General features: G+C 48.8%; 1 protein-coding gene across 1 annotated transcript in view; it reads right to left on the minus strand.

Moving 5' to 3' along the window:
- Positions 1-15,695, minus strand: part of LOC135056468 (interferon-induced protein with tetratricopeptide repeats 5-like) — a 55,938-nt gene extending 40,243 nt beyond the window's left edge. Inside the window, exon 1 of the mRNA XM_063961690.1 lies at positions 15,595-15,695. Within this exon, the coding sequence (XP_063817760.1) occupies positions 15,595-15,599 (5 nt within the window). The 5' untranslated portion in view covers positions 15,600-15,695. The remainder of the gene's footprint in view (positions 1-15,594) is intronic.
- Positions 15,696-21,073: the final 5,378 nt, after the last annotated feature.

A 21,073-nucleotide genomic window follows, 5' to 3' on the forward strand; every position in this document is an offset into this window, starting at 1 on the left:
GTAAGTAAAATCTTATTTTCTCTAACGTCCATCTTGAACTTGAACCTTTTTAGGTATATGTTTAGGGATTTTAATTCAATATGGGTCTGACTGAACCGTCCGGTTTCGGAAATAAGGAGGGGAACCTTGACCACCACCTGTTGAAGATACAATTTGTGAATTGCAGTTAACACTATTTCCCTCTCATGGGGGGAAGCGGGGAAGCCGGCAGGGCCGTCGGTGAGGGGGCATCTCCTCAAAGTCCAGCTTGTATCCCTGAGACACAATATCAATTGCCCAGGGATCCAACAGGGAGTGAACCCACTTGTGGCTGAAATTACGAAGACGTGCCCCCCTCCCCCCTTCCCGAGCCTAGCTCCGCCTGTGGAGCTCCAGCGACATGCAGTGGATTTTGTAGAGGCAGGGGAGGACTTCTGTTCCTGGGAGCTAACTGTGTTGTGCAGCTTTCCTCTGCTCCTGCCTCTAGCAAGAAAGGACGCACCTCTGACTTTCTTGTTTCTTTGTGATCGAAAGGCTGCATTTGATAATGTCGTGCTTTCCTAGGCTGTGCAGGAATATAAGGCAAAATATCAGAATTACCAGCTATAGCTGTGGAGACCAGGTCCGAGATCCCTTCTCCACACAATCCTCAGCCTTCCATATGCCTCTTAAATCGGCATCACCTCTCTATTGCATATTCAACAGGACACATCAAGCAGAAATCGACATAGCGTTGACTCTAGAAACCAGTAGACTAATGTCTCTTAGGGCATGTTTTATATATATCTTAAGACAGCATCTTTAATATATATATATATCTATATATATATATATATATATATATATTAGTGATGAGCGGGTTCAGTTCCTCGGAATCCGAACCCGCCCGAACTTCACCTTTTTTTTTACACGGGTCCGAGTGACTCGGATCCTCCCGCCTTGCTCGGTTATCCCGAGCGCGCCCGAACTTCATCATCCCGCTGTCGGATTCTCGCGAGACTCGGATTCTATATAAGGAGCCGCGCGTCGCCGCCATTTTCACACATGCATTGAGATTGATAGGGAGAGGACGTGGCTGGCGTCCTCTCCGTTGTATTAGAAAAAAAGAAAAACGGAGTGACTTGTGGGGAGGATTGGGGAAGGGGAGCAGCTGTTAGGGAGTACAGTGCAGGGTTTTGAGTTTAATCCGTTGTTTCTCTGCCTGAAAAAAAACGCTCCACCATATCTGTGCTCACTCAGTGTGCTGCACTGCTGCATGATATATCTGAGCTGAGTGCACTGCTCTGCTCACAGTGCCTAATTGTGGGGACTGGGGAGCAGTTATAGCAGGAGTACAGTGCATAGTTTTGCTGACAGTGACCACCAGTCCAGTATACGTTTGTCTGCCTGAAAAACACTGTGGTGTTTTTTTTTTCTTTCTTCATGCTAGTTTGTTCAGCAGTCTGCTGACAGTGTCCACCAGGTCCGTTATACAGTATATTATATATATAATTAAGCACTAAGCAGCAGTACGGTAGGCCACGGCTGTACCTACCTCTGTGTCGTCAGTGCATTCGTCGTCCATAAGTATAAGTAATACTATACTATCCATCCATCTACATTGTATACCTGTGGTGTTTTTTTTTTCTTTCTTTATACTAGTTTGTTTAGCAGTCTGCTGAGTGCTGACACTGTCCACCAGGTCCGTTATACAGTATATTATATTTATATATAAGCACTAAGCAGCAGTACGGTAGGCCACGGCTGTACCTACCTCTGTGTCGTCAGTGCACTCGTCGTCTATAAGTATAAGTAATACTATACTATCCATCCATCTACATTGTATACCTGTGGTGTTTTTTTTTTTCTTTCTTCATACTAGTTTGTTTAGCAGTCTGCTGACACTGTCCACCAGGTCCGTTATAAAGTATATTATATTTATATATAAGCACTAAGCAGCAGTACGGTAGGCCACGGCTGTACCTATACTATACTATCCATCCATCTACATTGTATACCTGTGGTGTTTTTTTTTTCTTTCTTCATACTAGTTTGTTTAGCAGTCTGCTGACACTGTCCACCAGGTCCGTTATACAGTATATTATATATATAAGCACTAAGCAGCAGTACGGTAGGCCACGGCTGTACCTACCTCTGTGTCGTCAGTGCACTCGTCGTCCATAAGTATAACTAATTCTATACTATCCATCCATCTACATTGTATACCTGTGGTGTTTTTTTTTCTTTCTTCATACTAGTTTGTTTAGCAGTCTGCTGACACTGTCCACGAGGTCCGTTATACAGTATATTATATTTATATATAAGCACTAAGCAGCAGTACGGTAGGCCATGGCTGTACCTACCTCTGTGTCGTCAGTGCACTCGTCGTCCATAAGTATAAGTAATACTATACTATCCATCCATCTACATTGTATACCTGTGGTGTTTTTTTTTCTTTCTTCATACTAGTTTAGCAGTCTGCTGACACTGTCCACCAGGTCCGTTATACAGTATATTATATATATAAGCACTAAGCAGCAGTACAGTAGGCCACGGCTGTACCTACCTCTGTGTCGTCAGTGCACTCGTCGTCCATAAGTATAAGTAATACTATACTATCCATCCATCTACATTGTATACCTGTGGTGTTTTTTTTTCTTTCTTCATACTAGTTTAGCAGTCTGCTGACAGTGTCCACCAGGTCCGTTATACAGTATATTCAGGGCCGGCTCCAGGCACGTTCGAATTGAGCGGCTGCGTGGGGCGCCACCCCTAATGGGCGCCGCACGCTGGCGCCGCCATTTTCGTTCCTGGAGCTGGCCCTGTGCTGCGCTGCCCGGCCTATTGTGTCCTTGTGCGGCGCCGGCATCTGACGTCAGACGCCAGCGCAGCGCACATAGCGCACACCACCCGCACCGCCGCCACACCGCCCGCGGCCCTGCTCCCTCAGACAGCAGCACTCCTCCCCCTCCCAGAGCAGCAGGTATTGGGGGCATTATGGATGGCATTATGTGGGGGCTGCACTGTGGGGTCATATCTGCACTGTTGGGGCATTCATTTATCAGGCACTGTGCGGGCATTTATTTATCAGGCACTGTGGGCCTGGGGTCATATCTGCACTGTGGGGGCATTCATTTATCAGGCACTGTGCAGGCATTTATTTATCAGGCACTGTGGGGTCATATCTGCACTGTGGGGGCATTCATTTATCAGGCACTGTGCGGGCATTTATTTATCAGGCACTGTGGGGTCATATCTGCACTGTGGGGGCATTCATTTATCAGGCACTGTGGGGGCATTTATTTATCAGGCGCTGTGGGGGCATTTATTTATCTGGCACTGTAGGAGCATATCTGGCACTGGGGGCATTTATTTATCTGGCACTGGGGGCGTTTATGTATCTGGCACTGTGGGGGCATTTATGTATCTGGCACTGTGGGGGCATATCTGCACTGTGGGGGATTTAATGTATCTGGCACTGTGAGGGCATATCTGGCACTGGGGGCATTAATGTATCTGGCACTGTGGGGGAGTATCTGGCACTGGGGGCATTAATGTATCTATCACTGTGGGGGCATATCTGGCACTGGGGGCATTAATGTATCTGGCTCTGTGGGGGCATATCTGGCACTGGGGGCATTAATGTATCTGGCACTGTGGGGGCATATCTGGCACTGGGGGCATTAATGTATCTGGCACTGTGGGGGCATATCTGGCACTGGGGGCATTAATGTATCTGGCACTATGGGGGCATATCTGGCACTGGGAGCATTAATGTTTCTGGCACTGTGGGGGGCATTAGTGTATCTGACACTGGGGGGCAATAATGTATCTGGCACTGTGTGGGCACTTATGCATCTGGCACTGGGGGCATTTATGCATCTGGCACTGGGGGCATTTATGTATCTGGAACTGGGGGCATTTATGTATCTGGCCCTGTGAGGGCATATCTGGCACTGTGTGGGCACTTATGTATCTGGCACTGTGGGGGCATTTATGTATCTGGCACTGTGGGGGCATTTATGTATCTGGCACTGTGGGGGGCATATCTGCACTGTGGGGGCATTTATGTATCTGGCACTTTGGGGGCATTTTTGTATCTGAACTGTGGGTGCATATCTGGCACTGTGTGGCCATTTATGTAGCTGGCACTGCTGGGGGGGCATGTCACGTGTAGCTGGCACTGCTGGGGGGCATGTCACGTGTAGCTGGCACTGCTGGGGGGCATGTCACGTGTAGCTGGCACTGCTGGGGGGCATGTCATGTAGTGTTCCCGCTAGGCGTCTGTGGCTAGGCAATGTGTCTCAGTGCTCTCCCTGGTGCAATGTGTCTCAGTGCTGTAACTGGCGCAAAGTGTATAGGAGGTTCTACCTGGTGCAGTGTGTATTAGCTGCACTACTGTGTGGTGTAATGCAAATTGCCACTATTATGTGGCCACGTACCTTCCCACGAAGTAACTCCCCTTAATTTTAGCTGCGCGCCTTCGGCGCGCACTGTCCATGCTTTGGCGTATAGGTATGGGAACAACAAGCAGTATGTACATCATTTTGCCCCCCTAACTTAAAAATGTGCCCTCCTTGTGATCAGCACCATGCCCTAAAAGTGAACACTATCATGTGTAGCTGGCACTGCTGCGGGGCATGTCATGTGTAGCTGGCACTGATGCGGGGCATGTCATGTCTAGCTGGCACTACTGCGGGGCATGTCATGTGTAGCTGGCACTGCTGGGGGGCATGTCATGTCTATCTGGCACTGCACATTATGTGTATCTGGCACTATACTGGAGACATTGTGTGTAAGGAACACTACTGTGGCTATGTGTAAGGCTGCTAATTGTGTGAAAATATATTTATAGTTTGATATGAAGGTACGAGACCACGCCCACTTTTCCAGAGGCCCGCCCACTTTTACGGGAGCGCGCGCGCCGAAGGCGCGCGCATGGGGGGGGGGGGGGGCGCTTTTAAATTTTCTCGCTCAGGGTGCTAGTAGGCCTGGAGCCGGCCCTGAGTATATTATATATATAAGCACTAAGCAGCAGTACGGTAGGCCACGGCTGTACCTACCTCTGTGTCGTCAGTGCACTCGTCGTCCATAAGTATAACTAATACTATACTATCCATCCATCTACATTGTATACCTGTGGTGGCTTTTAGTTGTGCGTAAAATATGGAGAACAAAAATGTGGAGGTTAAAAAAATAGGGAAAGATCAAGATCCAATTCCACCTCGTGCTGAAGTTGCTGCACTAGTCATGGCCGAGATGATGAAATGCCATCAACGTCATCTGCCAAGGCCGATGCCCAATGTCATAGTACAGAGCATGTAAAATCCAAAACACAAAAGATCAGTTAAAAAATGACCCAAAAATCAAAATTAAAAGCGTCTGAGGAGAAGTGTAAACTTGCCAATATGCCATTTACGACACGGAGTGGCAATGAACGGCTGAGGCCCTGGCCTATGTTCATGGCTAGTGGTTCAGCTTCACATGAGGATGGAAGCACTCATCCTCTCGCTAGAAAAAAGAAAAGACTTGCGGCAAAAGCACAGCAAAGAACTGTGCGTTCTTCGAAATCACAAATCCCAAAGGAGAGTCCAATTGTGTCGGTTGCGATGCCTGACCTTCCCAACACTGGTAGGGAAGAGCTTGCGCCTTCCACCATTTGCACGCCCCCTGCAAGTGTTGAAAGGAGCAACCGCAGTCCAGTTCCTGATAGTGAAATTGAAGATGTCAGTGTTGAAGTACACCAGGATGAGGATATGGGTGTTGCTTGGGCTGGGGAGGAAATTGACAAGGAGGATTCTGATGGTGAGGTGGTTTGTTTAAGTCAGGCACCCGGGGAGACACCTGTTGTCCGTGGGAGGAATATGGCCATTGACATGCCTGGTGAAAATACAAAAAAAATCAGCTCTTCAGTGTGGAAGTATTTCAACAGAAATGCAGACAACAGGTGTCAAGCCGTGTGTTGCCTTTGTCAAGCTGTAATAAGTAGGGGTAAGGACGTTAACCACCTCGGAACATCCTCCCTTATACGTCACCTGCAGCGCATTCACAATAAGTCAGTGACAAGTTCAAAAACTTTGGGCGACAGCGGAAGCAGTCTACTGAACAGTAAATCCCTTCCTCTTGTAACCAAGCTCGCGCAAACCACACCACCAACTCCCTCAGTGTCAATTTCCTCCTTACCCAGGAAAGCCAATAGTCCTGCAGGCCATGTCACTGGCAAGTCTGACGAGTCCTCTCCTGCCTGGGATTCCTCCGATGCATCCTTGAGTGTAATGCCTACTGCTGCTGGCGCTGCTGTTGTTGCTGCTGGGAGTCGATCGTCATCCCAGAGGAGAAGTCGGAAGACCACTTGTACTACTTCCAGTAAGCAATTGACTGTCCAACAGTCCTTTGCGAGGAAGATGAAATATCACAGCAGTCATCCTGCTGCAAAGCGGATAACTGAGGCCTTGACAACTATGTTGGTGTTAGACGTGCGTCCGGTATCCGCCGTTAGTTCACAGGGAACTAGACAATTTATTGAGGTAGTGTGCCCCCGTTACCAAATACCATCTAGGTTCCACTTCTCTAGGCAGGCGATACCAAGAATGTACACGGACGTCAGAAAAAGACTCACCAGTGTCCTAAAAAATGCAGTTGTACCCAATGTCCACTTAGCCATGGACATGTGGACAAGTGGAGCAGGGCAGACTCAGGATACATGACTGTGACAGCCCACTGGGTAGATGTATTGCCTCCCGCTGCAAGAACAGCAGCGGCGGCACCAGTAGCAGGATCTCGCAAACGCCAACTCGTTCCTAGGCAGGTTACGCTTTGTATCACCGCTTTCCAGAATACGCACACAGCTGTAAACCTCTTACGGCAACTGAAGAAGATCATCGCAGAATGGTTTACCCCAATTGGACTCTCCTGGGGATTTGTGACATCGGACAACGCCAGTAATATTGTGCGCGCATTACATCTGGGCAAATTCCAGCACGTCCCATGTTTTGCACATACCTTGAATTTGGTGGTGCAGAATTATTTAAAAAACGACAGGGGCGTGCAAGAGATGCTGTCGGTGGCCAGAAGAATTGCGGGCCACTTTCGGCGTGCAGCACCGCGTACAAAAGACTGGAGCACCACCAAAAAAACCTGAACCTGCCCTGCCATCATCTGAAGCAAGAGGTGGTAACGAGGTGGATTTCAACCCTCTATATGCTTCAGAGGATGGAGGAGCAGCAAAAGGCCATTCAAGCCTATACATCTGCCCACGATATAGGCAAAGGAGGTGGAATGCACCTGTCTCAAGCGCAGTGGAGAATGATTTCAACGTTGTGCAAGGTTCTGCTGCCCTTTGAACTTGCCACACGTGAAGTCAGTTCAGACACTGCCAGCCTGAGTCAGGTCATTCCCCTCATCAGGCTTTTGCAGAAGAAGCTGGAGGCATTGAATGAGTAGCTAAAACAGAGCGATTCCGCTAGGCATGTGGGACTTGTGGATGGAGCCCTTCATTCGCTTAACCAGGATTCACGTGTAGTCAATCTGGTGAAATCAGAGCACTACATTTTGCTCGATCCTAGATTTAAAACCTACGTTGGATCTCTCTTTCCGGCAGACACAAGTCTGCAGGGGTTCAAAGAACTGCTGGTGAGAAAATTGTCAAGTCAAGCGGAACGCGACCTGTCAACATCTCCTCCTTCACATTCTCCCGCAACTGGGGGTGCGAGGAAAAGGCTACGAATTCCGAGCCCACCCGCTGGCGGTGATGCAGGGCAGTCTGGAGCGACTGCTGATGCTGACATCTGGTCCGGACTGAAGGACCTGCCAACGATTACTGACATGTCATCTACTGTCACTGCATATGATTCTCTCACCATTGAAAGAATGGTGGAGGATTATATGAGTGACCGCATCCAAGTAGGCATGTCACACAGTCCGTACGTATACTGGCAGGGAAAAGAGGCAATTTGGAGGCCCTTGCACAAACTGGCTTCATTCTACCTAAGTTGCCCTCCCTCCAGTGTGTACTCCGAAAGAGTGTTTAGTGCCGCCGCTCACCTTGTCAGCAATCGGCGTACGAGGTTACTTCCAGAAAATGTGGAGAAGATGATGTTCATTAAAATGAATTATAATCAATTACTCCATGGAGACATTCACCAGCAGCAATTGCCTCCAGAAAGTACACGGGGATCTGAGATGGTGGATTCCAGTGGGGACGAATTAATAATCTGTGAGGAGGGGGATGTACACAGTGAAAGGGGTGATGAATCGGACGATGATGATGAGGTGGACATCTTGCCTCTGTAGAGCCAGTTTGTGCAAGGAGAGATTGATTGCTTCTTTCTTGGTGGGGGCCCAAACCAACCAGTCATTTCAGTCACAGTCGTGTGGCAGACCCTGTCGCTGAAATGATGGGTTGGTTAAAGTGTGCATGTCCTGTTTATACAACATAAGGGTGGGTGGGAGGGCCCAAGGACAATTCCATCTTGCACCTCTTTTTTCTTTCATTTTTCTTTGCGTCATGTGCTGTTTGGGGAGTATTTTTTGGAAGGGCCATCCTACGTGATACTGCAGTGCCACTCCTAGATGGGCCAGGTGTTTGTGTCGGCCACTTGGGTCGCTTATCTTACTCACACAGCTACCTCATTGCGCCTCTTTTTTTTCTTCTTTGCGTCATGTGCTGTTTGGGGAGTAGTTTTTGGAAGGGCCATCCTGCCTGACACTGCAGTGCCACTCCTAGATGGGCCAGGTGTTTGTGTCGGCCACTAGGGTCGCTTAGCTTACTCACACAGCTACCTCATTGCGCCTCTTTTTTTTCTTATTTGCGTCATGTGCTGTTTGGGGAGTATTTTTTGGAAGCACCATCCTGCGTGACACTGCAGTGCCACTCCTAGATGGGCCAGGTGTTTTTGTCGGCCACTTGGGTCGCTTATCTTACTCACACAGCTACCTCATTGCGCCTCTTTTTTTTCTTCTTTGCGTCATGTGCTGTTTGGGGAGTAGTTTTTGGAAGGGCCATCCTGCCTGACACTGCAGTGCCACTCCTAGATGGGCCAGGTGTTTGTATCGGCCACTAGGGTCGCTTAGCTTACTCACACAGCTACCTCATTGCGCCTCTTTTTTTTCTTCTTTGCGTCATGTGCTGTTTGGGGAGTAGTTTTTGGAAGGGCCATCCTGCCTGACACTGCAGTGCCACTCCTAGATGGGCCAGGTGTTTTTGTCGGCCACTAGGGTCGCTTAGCTTAGCCATCCAGCGACCTCGGTGCAAATTTTAGGACTAAAAATAATATTGTGAGGTGTGAGGTGTTCAGAATAGACTGTAAATGAGTGTAAATTATGGTTATTGAGGTTAATAATACTATGGGATCAAAATGACCCCCAAATTCAATGATTTAAGCTGTTTTTTAGGTTTTTTTTGAAAAAAACACCCGAATCCAAAACACACCCGAATCCGACAAAAAAAATTCAGTGAGGTTTTTCCAAAACGCGTTCGAACCCAAAACACGGCCGCGGAACCGAACCCAAAATTAAAACACAAAACCCGAAACATTTCCGGTACACATCACTAATATATATACATACTAGGGTCTCAATCTCTGCTGATAAGGTACCTGTCCATGCTGCTACAGCGCTATAAACCCATGCCGACACAATCGCCGCTCTGAGTAGTGTACCAGAATGTGCACGTTATCTGCAGGATCCCTGAGGATAGCTGTTAAGTCATGGCTACCTTTTGGGCAAACGTGACACCCTAGGGGAAGATTCCCATCGTATCCTGGCCCTAGTTGGGAAAGGATACTCCCTGAGAAATCTTTGTGGGAAACTGCAGTCTCTTGTCTGGAGATTGACGCTCTTTTTCATCATGAGAGGAGGGAAAATTACCTCAGCTTTCTTCCCCTTAAACATGTGTACCCTTGTGTCAGGGACAGATGAGTCATCACAGTGATATGTAAATCATCTTTTATTACAATAATCATATACTGAATACTTTCCTGCCATTTTGGCTGTAACTTTGCATTATCGTAGTCGACACTGGAGTCAGACTCCGTGTCGATATCAGTGTCTATTATTTTGGATAGTGATCATTGAGAGACTCTGAAGGTCTTTGCGACATAGGGACAGACATGGGTAGATTCTCTGTCTGTTCTCTAATCTTTTGTGCAATAAATTCACCTTAGCACTTAATTACACATATCCAAATAGGTGTCTGCGTTGTCGACGGAGACACCCTTCACACACACATTTGCTCCATCTCCTCCTTAGCGGAACCTTTTACCTCAGACATGTCGGCACACACGTACCGACACACCACACACTCAGGGAATGCTCATCTGAAGACAATTGCCCCACAAGGCCCTTTGGAGAGACAGAGATAGAGTATGCCAGCACACACCACAGCGCCATTAACCCAGGAATAACACAGTAACTTAGTGTTAACCCAGTAGCTGCCGTCTATATTGATTTTTTTGCCTAATTATGTGCCCCCCCACCCCCTCTCTTTTTACCCTCTTCTACCGTGTATCTGCAGGGGAGAGGCTGGGGAGCTTCCTCTCAGCGGTGCTGTGGAGAAAAAACATGGCGCTGGTGAGTGCTGAGGAAGAAGCCCCGCCCCCTCGACCGCAGGCTTCTGTCCCGCTTAAATATACATTTTCTTGGCGGGGGCTCATACGTATATACAGTGCCCAACTGTATATATGTGTACTTTTGCCAAAAGAGGTCCAACTGCTGCCCAGGGCGCCCCCCCGAGCGCCCTGCACCCTTACAGTGACCGGAGTATGTGAGGTGTGTTTGGAGCAATGGTGCACAGCTGCAGAGCTGTGCGTTACCTCATGTGAAGAACGGAGTCTTCTGCCGCCGATTTCGAAGTTTTCTTGCTTCTCATACTCACCCGGCTTCTGTCTTCCGGCTCTGCGAGGGGGACGGCGGCGCGGCTCTGGGATCGGACGATAAGGGTAAGATCCTGTGTACGATCCCTCTGGAGCTAATGGTGTCCAGTAGCCTAAGAAGCAGGACCTAGCTTCAGAGAGTAGGGCTGCTTCTCTCCCCTCAGTCCCACGATGTAGGGAGTCTTTTGCCAGCAGAGCTCCCTGAAAATAAAAAACCTAACAAAATACCTTCTTACAGCAAGCTCAGGAGAGCTCACTGAACAGCACCCAGCTCGTTCGGGCACAGATTCAAACTGAGGTCTGGAGGAGGGACATAGAGGGAGGAGCCAGAGCACACCAGAATCTAAATTCTTTCTTAAAGTGCCCATGTCTTCTGCGGAGCCCGTCTATTCCCCATGTTCCTTACGGAGTCCCCAGCATCCACTAGGACAGTAAAGAAAAGGATCACCAAAATCCAAGTTTTAAAGCTACCGGCTCCATATCTTACTAAATACTCAAAGTAGTCAAAATATTATAACTACTATAAATAATCAGAACATTTCTGTTTAGGCTATAGGGGGTAATTCTGAGTTGATTTCAGCAGGAATTTTGTTAGCAGTTGGGCAAAACCATGGGGGTCATTCCGAGTTGTTCGCTCGTTGACGATTTTCGCAACGGAGCGATTAAGGCTACAATGCGCATGCGCATGGTACGCAGTGCGCATGCGCATGGTACGCAGTGTGCATGCGCTAAGTATTTTAACACAAAACATAGTAGATTTACTCACGTCCGACCGAAGAATTTTCATCGTTGTAGTGATCGGAGTGTGATTGACAGAAAGTGGGTGTTTCTGGGCAGAAACTGGGCATTTTCTGGGAGTGTGCAGAAAAACGCAGGCGTGTCAGGGAAAAACGCGGGAGTGTCTGGAGAAACGGGGGAGTGGCTGGCCGAACGCAGGGCGTGTTTGTGACGTCAAACCAGGAACGAAACGTCCTGAGCTGATTGCAATCTGTGAGTAGGTCTGGAGCTACTCAGAGGGGTAATTCCAAGTTGATCGCAGCAGGGATTCTTTTAGCAATTGGGCAAAACCATGTGCACTGCAGGGGAGGCATATATAACATGTGCAGAGAGAGTTAGATTTGGGTGTGGTGTGTTCAATCTGCAATCTTATTTGCAGTGTAAAAATAAAGCAGCCAGTATTTACCCTGCACAGAAATAAAATAACCCACCCAAATCTAACTCTCTCTGCAAATGTTATATCTGCCACACCTGCAGTGCACATGGGCCCTCATTCCGAGTTGTTCGCTCGCAACCTGCTTTTAGCAGCTTTGCACACACTAAGCCGCCGCCTACTGGGAGTGAATCTTAGCTTCTTAAAAATGCGAACGAAAGATTCTCAAAATTGCGATTACACACCTCTTAGCAGTTTCAGAGTAGCTCCAGACTTACTCGGCATCTGCGATCAGTTCAGTGCTTGTCGTTCCTGGTTTGACGTCATAAACACACCCAGCGTTCGCCCAGACACTCCTCCGTTTCTCCAGCCACTCCCGCGTTTTTCCCAGAAACTGTAGCGTTTTTCCCCACACGCCCATAAAACGGCCTGTTTCTGCCCAGAAACACCCACTTCCTGTCAATCACACTCCGATCGCCTGAACGAAGAAAAAGCCGTGAGTAAAATACCTAACTGCATAGCAAATTTACTTGGCGCAGTCGCAGTGCGAACATTGCGCATGCGCACTAAGCGGAAAATCGCTGCAATGCGAAAATTTTTTACGAGCGAACAACTCGGAATGACCACCATGGTTTTGCCCAATTGCTAACTTTCTTGCTGCTGCGATCAACTCAGAATTCCCCCCAGAAACTGCTAAGAATTTTCTATTCGCAATTCTGCTAATCTTTCGTTCGCTATTCTGCTAAGCTAAGATACACTCCCAGAGGGCGGCGGCCTAGCGTGTGCAATGCTGCTAAAATCTGCTAGCGAGCGAACAACTCGGAATGACCACCCATGTGCACTGCAGGGGAGAAAGATATAACATTTGCAGAGAGAGTTAGGGGGTGTACACATGGTGAGATTCGGGCTATGCCCGATTCTCACTATGCGACAGGGGCCGGGTCGGCACATAGTCAGTGTCGCAAGCACATAATGAGTGCGCTTGCGATACTGGCTATCTGCGATTTTGGCTAAGTGTCAATTTTGACTATCTCTTCTATAGAGATAGCCAAAATTGACTTGCCTGCACAGTCTATCTTTTCTTTCGATGCCGACCGCTCGGGACCGCGCATCGGTATCAAATCGGGATCGCAAGGTGACTGTCACCTTGCGATCTGCACTAACTTTTCTTCCGATTCTGACTATATAGTCAGAATCGATAGAAAAAAACTCACCGTGTGTACACACCCTTAGATTTGGGTGTGGTGTGTTCAATCTGCAATCTAAATTGCAGTGTCAAAATAAAGCAGTCAGTATTTACCCTGCACAGAAACAAAATAACCCACCCAAATCTAACTCTCTCTGCACGTTATATCTGCCTCCCCTGCAGTGCACATGGTTTTGCCCAACTGCTAACAAAATTCCTGCTGCGATCAACTCAGTATTACCCCCATAATACATAGCACAACCATGTTTTAATTTTCCTGTTGAATTATTGTTACTACCTGCACAATGGTGTATTCTATGTATAAAAAACATTGCTAGATGGATTATTAATATATTCTGTATGCAGTGTCTGTGTGTGTGTGTCTCTCTCTCTCTCTAGGGGGTAAATTTACTAAGATGGGAGTTCTATTTAAGATGGGATGTTGCCCATAGCAACCAATCAGATTCCAGGTATTATTTTCCAGAAGGTGCTCGATAAATGAGAAATGGAATCTGATTGGTTGCTATGGGCAACATCCCATCTTAAATAGAACTCCCATCTTAGTAAATTTACCCCTAGCTCTGTTATACCGTCACTCACATGCTCACACATAGAATACCTAGCCAGGTGTCCTCCAGTTTTGCTGCCCTCAGGCAGTGCGTCTAATAGCGGTTCCAAAGGTGGAGTGCCGCCTTTGGAACAGATATATATATATATATACACACACACACCCCTTTCTTAAACCACCACTGCTCAATTAGTTGCTGCGCCGATCGCACTGACTGGATTCATTGTTCAGCCACCCCAAAACAATAATCTAGCCCCGCCCCTGCCTGCAAGCATTACTACTGTGTAGCACAAAATGTATATGGGATACTAATGTGTGGTAATATGTGCTATAAAGGGCATTACTGCTGTGTGGCATATTGTGAATAAGGGGCTCTATTGTGTGATATAATGTGTGGCGTAATTTTAATTTTTTGGGCGTATTGGGGAAGGGCGGGGGGTTGCCAAATTACTGCCTTGCCCCGGGTGCTGAAAATCCTAGTTTTGTCCCTGCTTACAACATCTGTGTTCCAGTCCATTCACTAACTGCATATTAAGCTGAATAATAATAATACAGTTATGTCCTCTTTAAGCCACATAACTAAATAACAGCATCAAATCTGAGACAGAATTGGTGCAAGTGATTTTTTTAAAGTGTCATTAATCACAACAGTTCTACATTGCTTCTAGATCACTGTTATCATATATGCATTTAAAAACACTAAATTAAAAATTATAAAATATTACATAAAAAATTTCTTAGAGGGTGGTATTCAATTAGCTGGTTTACCACAGCTAATTGATTCGCCGGGGGCTATTCAATTAGCCCCGATACCTAGCTCTAATCAGCTATAACATAAGCAGCCCTCCGACCTGGCGATAACGTATAGGTCCCACAAGGGGCATTTTAAGAGAGGAGGGGACCCGCATACAGCCTCCGTTGCAGTCCCCCTCCTCTCTTGCAGCAGTAGACACTGGTATAATGCCAGAGTCTACTGCTCATGCGCAGGTCTCCGGGAACATGGCGTCCACGCCTCGCTCCCAGGGACATTTCCAGTGTGCATGCGCAAATCACTCGGAAATGGCCGCGGCAGACATTTTCTGAGAAATTTCTGTCTGCAGTGCAGGGCCGCCGTCGTGGGACTCCGGAGGGTTAAGTATAATACAGGTTGAGTATCCCATATCCAAATATCCGAAATACGGAATATTCCGAAATACGGACTTTTTTGAGCGAGAGTGAGATAGTGAATCTTTTGTTTTTTGATGGCTCAATGTACACAAACTTTGTTTAATACACAGTTATTAAAAATATTGTATTAAATGACCTTCAGGCTGTGTGTATAAGGTGTATATGAAACATAAATGAATTGTGTGAATGTACACACACTTTGTTTAATGCACAAAGTTATTACAAATATTTGCTAAAATGACCTTCAGGCTGTGTGTATAAGGGATATATGAAACATAAATGAATTCTGTGCTTAGACTTAGGTCCCATCACCATGATATCTCATTATGGTATGCAATTATTCCTAAATACGGAAAAATCCCATATCCAAAATACCTCTGGTCCCAAGCATTTTGGATAAGGGATACTCAACCTGTATATGGGTGCAGTGTGTGCTGTGGTGGCATCCCACACACACATAGCACTCATTATAGAAATGCCTATGGGTCCCACATCCCATGTGTTATTGCATGAAAAAAACAGGACTTGTTTCTTCCGAAAAAATAAATAAAAATCTTTAAATGAATAGCCCAATAATTGGTCAATAATGACCATCGATCAGCCCAGTTTATTGAGAGAAAAATTATCGGGGCTAAACTGAATAACAGCCAGAATGTGGGAAAATCATAAAGGAAACTTGTTATTTTTACCATACCTCATTCTGTCATGTGCTGTGTCTCCACACTCAGCTCTGCAGTAAGATAACAGGATAACTTGTCAGTGATGTGGGAATGCACTGCAGTGCTTACTATGACACTAGCTGCTTATATAGTCTGTTGGATAGTATTGGGAGGAGGAGTACAGTAGACAATAGATGGAGAAATGAAAGTGAAGGAATATAAAGAGGAGAAATCAAAACTATGGAGGAGGAGTCAAGGCAGAATGAAAACTCATGTAATGTGGATAGAGAAACAGAAAGTGTGAGCAAGCTGTAAAGAATGCTGACAGAATCTTAAGCAAAGTTCTTACATCCATCTACTTAGAAAACTCAAAAGCCAGGGCCTGATCAACAAATAGGCTGATCAGGCTGCAGCCTGGAGTGCTGGATCCTGAAGTGGGCTGCAGCGGGTGTGGACGTCATGTGCATCATGATGTCACGCACCGATGCCGTACCCGCCCGCACTCCCAGAGCCGCTACAGGCAGCCTGCGCAGTTCCCACCCGTGCTCCCAGAGCCGCTGCCGCCCATGCTCCCAGAGCCGCAGGCCCGCAAGCCATTGCAGCCCACAACTGTTGGCTGTCCAGGAGAGGATCTTCCGCGGGCACGGGACTCCCCAACCACAAGCACGGCGCCGCGGACCCTGGTTTGACCATTGCAGCCAGCCCAGCACTTTTTTAGTAAGTTGAAGACTTCAGCTTACTTGAAGTTCTCATGGTCAGGCCGGTGCAAGGTCTCTCGGCACCCTAGGCAAAGTTTCAGCCTAGCACCCCTTAATCTGCAAATTCCCCCTGAGATGACACTCAAGAACTTTTAAAATGAAAAGATATATATATTGTAATATGTATAAATATTAGCGCTGCCGCTGGCATGTCAGGACTCGAATAAGACACTGTGGCTAGTTTCACTTTTATGCTGAGTGATATCTCATCTGGTGGGTATATTTAATTGTATGTGTATACTATACATACATATATATGCACATACATATGTCATACCCTCCAACTGTACCTTTTTAATAGGTACAGTACCTTTTTTTCATGGTCTGTACCGATTTTTGCCTCTCCAAACTTCCATTGAAAGTATAGGAAAAGGGATGTGACCACGCCCCCTTTACACGCGGCCACGCCCCTTTTTCGGATTTGTACCGATTTTTCTGTGTAAAATGTTGGAGGGTATGATATGTTTACTCTAATGTGCTGTTCAAACCCCCCCCCCCCCCCCCCCTCATTGGGCTGTATCTGTACTGTCTGTGGTCCCGCAGAAACCCCCACGGGTTACATACCTTATGTTGTTTTCCCTCATCATAGGCATGGTTCCTCTTACAGGCAGCAGCATTACAGTGACACTGCTTGCTGCTGTATAGCTGGAATCCAGGGGCCTAGTGGAGGTTCATCACAGTGGCGTGCGGTGAGCTCAGAGGTTGGTGAGGCACTGCAGCCATAATGTCTGCTGTGTCCCGCCGATGCCCGCCACCGCACCCAAGCCAATGCCTGCTACCACTGCTGTCCCTGGGTCAGTGGGAGACAAAGAAAGGCAGTGGGCGATTCCAGGAAGAAGCAGTGGGTGACAGCAGTGGGTGATGCTAGGGAGAGGGTGACAGGGAAAGGGTGTTGCCAGTGAGAGGGTGATAGCAGTGGGTGACTCCAGGGAAAGGATGACAGCAGTTTGTAACAGGGAGAGGGTGATAGCAGTGGGTAACGCCAGGGAGAGGATGATGCTAGGGAGCTGGTGACAGCAATAGGGTCACAGGGAGAGGGTGACAGCAGTCTGTGCCAGCTGTGGGTCACAGGGAGAGGGTGACAGGAAGAGGTTGATGCCAGGGAGTTGGTGACAGGAATAGGGGGAGATGGTGACTGCAGTTGGTGCCAGCTGTGGGTGACGGAGAGAGGGTGACGCAGGGTAGAGGTTGACAGCAGTCGGTGCCAGCTGTGGGCAACGGGGAGAGGGTGACGAGGAGAGGTTGACAGGGAGAGGTTGACACCAGGTAGGTGGTGACAGTGAGAGGGTAGAGCAGTCTGTGCCAGCTGTGGGTAACGAAGAGAGGGTGATGACGGGGAGAGGGTGGCAGGGAGAGAGTGACAGCAGTCGGGGCCAGCTGTGGCTGACGGGGAGAGGGTGACAGCAGTCAGTGCCAGCTGTGGGTGATGTCGAGAGGGTGACATCAGGGAGAGGGTGACAGTGATGTGGAGCAGGGGGGCAGGATGGGAGTAACGGTGCTGAGTTGGGGGGGGGGGGTTGGGTAGGATGGGAGTAGTGGTGCGTAGCCGGGGGTAGGATGGGAGTAATGGTGCATAGCAGCGGGGCAGGATGGGAGTAGTGGTGCGTAGCAGGGGGGTAGGATGGGAGTAGTGGTGCATAGCAGGGGGGTAGGATGGGAGTAGTGGTGCGTAGCAGGGGGGCAGGATGGGCGTAGTGGTGCGTAGCAGGGGGGTAGGATGGGAGCAGTGGTGCGTAGCAGGGGGGGCAGGATGGGAGTAGTGGTGCATAGCAGGGGGTAGGATGGGAGTAGTGGTGCATAGCAGGGGGACAGGATGGGAGTAGTGATGCATAGCAGGGGGGGTAGGATGGGAGTAGTGGTGCGTAGCCGGGGGGTAGGATGGGAGTAATGGTGCATAGCAGCGGGGCAGGATGGGAGTAGTGGTGCGTAGCAGGGGGGTAGGATGGGAGTAGTGGTGCATAGCAGGGGGGTAGGATGGGAGTAGTGGTGCGTAGCAGGGGGGCAGGATGGGCGTAGTGGTGCATAGCAGGGGGGTAGGATGGGAGCAGTGGTGCGTAGCAGGGGGGGCAGGATGGGAGTAGTGGTGCATTGCAAGGGGGTAGGATGGGAGTAGTGGTGCATAGCAGGGTGGCAGGATGGGAGTAGTGATGCATAGCAGGGGGGGCAGGATGGGAGTAGTGGTGCGTAGCAGGGGGGTAGGATGGGAGTAGTGGTGCATAGCAGGGGGGCAGGATGGGAGTAGTGGTGCGTAGCAGGGGGGGTAGGATGGGAGTAGTGGTGCATAGCAGGGGGGACAGGATGGGAGTAGTGGTGCGTAGCAGGGGGGTAGGATGGGAGTAGTGGTGCGTAGCAGGGGGGCAGGATGGTAGTAGTGGTATGTAGCAGGGGGGTACGATGGGAGTAGTGGTGCGTAGCAGGGGGGTAGGATGGGAGTAGTGGTGCGTAGCAGGGGGGGCAGGATGGGAGTAGTGGTATGTAGCAGGGTGGTACGATGGGAGTAGTGGTGCGTAGCAGGGGGGTAGGATGGGAGTAGTGGTGCGTAGCAGGGGCGGCAGGATGGGAGTAGTGGTGCGTAGCAGGGGGGTAGAATGGGAGTAGTGGTGCGTAGCAGGGGGGGCAGGATGGGAGTAGTGGTGCGTAGCAGGGGGGTAGGATGGGAGTAGTGGTGCATAGCAGGGGGGACAGGATGGGAGTAGTGGTGCGTAGCAGGGGGGTAGGATGGGAGTAGTGATGTGGAGCAGGGGGGCAGGATGGGAGTAACGGTGCTGAGTTGGGGGGGGGGGCTGGGCAGGATGGGAGCAGTGCTGGGAAGGAGCGCGCAGTTCAGCGGGAATGACATCTCACCTGTAGCTCCCGGCCCCGGCCGCGATCTCTCCCTCCTGTTTAAAAGCAACTCTCCTTTGCACTTGCTGCCTCACACCAGGCAGACGAGCAGTCCGTGCGCCCACCTCACATGTAGCTCCCGGTCCTGGCCGCGATCTCGTGTCTCTCCTCTGCTCTTGCTGCCTCACACCAGGCAGACGAGGAGTCCGTGTGCCGTCCGGGTAGGGGAAGTGGGGTAGCCGAGTGGAAAGGGTATTGCGGTGGCGGCTCCTATCTCCCCTCTGCCTCTGGCTGGACTTCATTACCGGGGGATGGGAGGACGGGGAGCTAATAGGCGGCCGCACATGTAGATGATGTGTATGAAAAACTACACGCTTTGTGTCTTGTCCCCCCTTCCCCCGGCCCCTTAATTCGCGACTGGCCAATGACATCGGTGGTAGTGACAGGGGCGTGCTTTCATTTAGGCTGAAAGCACGCCACCTGTCAAAGAGGCACGTATAGTAAGTGCCGCTTCTGCTGATTTTTTTTAATGTTCTTTCACTGCCCAAAGCTTAGCCCCGCCCACCGCTTCCGGCCCTTTCATATTGATAGCGGGAGGCACTGACAGCAGTGCCTCCGAAACACTATTACAGACAGTTTTTTCGCACGTAAAAAATATTAAAATAATGTAAAGGCTAAAGCAGATAGTTATGACACAGAATATGTGTCATAAATATCTTCTTTACATTATTTTATTCATTATTGACAGGGGAGGCACTGCCTCCCCTGCCTCCCCTGACTGCACGTCCCTGGTTCATCAGGGCTATGCGGAGCGACCGTGGGGGCGCCCTTCAGGAGCTATAGTTACATCTGCCTCCTGTGTGCCTTCGCATGACTTGATGTTACACGTGTCAGCACGGAGGAAGCGCTGAGACATTGGGGATCATTCCGAGTTGTTCGCTCGCTAGCAGATTTTAGCAGCATTGCACACGTTAGGCCGCCGCCCTCTGGGAGTGTATCTTAGCTTAGCAGAATAGCGAACGAAAGATTAGCAGAATTGCGAATAGAAAATTCTTAGCAGTTTCTGAGTAGCTCCAGACCTACTCACAGATTGCGATCAGCTCAGGCCGTTTCGTTCCTGGTTTGACGTCACACACACGCCCAGCGTTCGGCCAGCCACTCCCCCATTTCTCCAGACAGTCCTGCGTTTTTCCCTGGCACGCCTGCGTTTTTCCGCACACTCCCAGTAAACGGCCAGTTTCCGCCCAGAAACACCCACTTCCTGTCAATCACACTCCGATCACTTCAACGATGAAAATTCATCGTTCGGACGTGAGTAAATCTACTAAGTTTTGTGCTAAAACACTTAGCGCATGCGCACTGCGTACCATGCGCATGTGCATTTTTGCCTTAATCGCTCGTTGCGAAAATCGTCAACGAGCGAACAACTCGGAATGACCCCCATTATGTGGTACAGCCTGATAGCAGCAGCTGCACCTGACTAGACCTGCAGCCGCCACCAGCGAAGTGTAAAAGGAGGATGCCTCGTACAGACACATTTTTCAATTTATTGCTTGATGAATCCAGGGCTGGCTCCTCTAGGCAGCCGCCTAAAGCTGCCTAATGGAAGAGCCGGCCCTGCTCATGGTGTTGTAGAAGGAATACTGTACCTAAGACTTTTGTGGTTTGATCTGAAATAGAGGATCTCTTTTGTCGACTTGCAAATAGCTAAGTTTTTTAGTCTGCAATTTAATGGAAATATATAATTACCACAATAGAATAGAATGTTTTTACCACTAAAGTCATCTAACTACTATAGATATTGACTGCCCATCCCTTGAACTTAGTGTCACCTCTGAATGTATTTAGTCAAACAGCTCTATCCATGGTGTTGGCACACAATAGATAAATGTCTAGTTAGTCAAGCAGAAACTTACAATGCAATTACACTTTT

Source organism: Pseudophryne corroboree, chromosome 3 (genome assembly GCF_028390025.1).
Source record: "Pseudophryne corroboree isolate aPseCor3 chromosome 3, aPseCor3.hap2, whole genome shotgun sequence".
Taxonomy (NCBI): Eukaryota; Metazoa; Chordata; class Amphibia; order Anura; family Myobatrachidae; genus Pseudophryne; species Pseudophryne corroboree.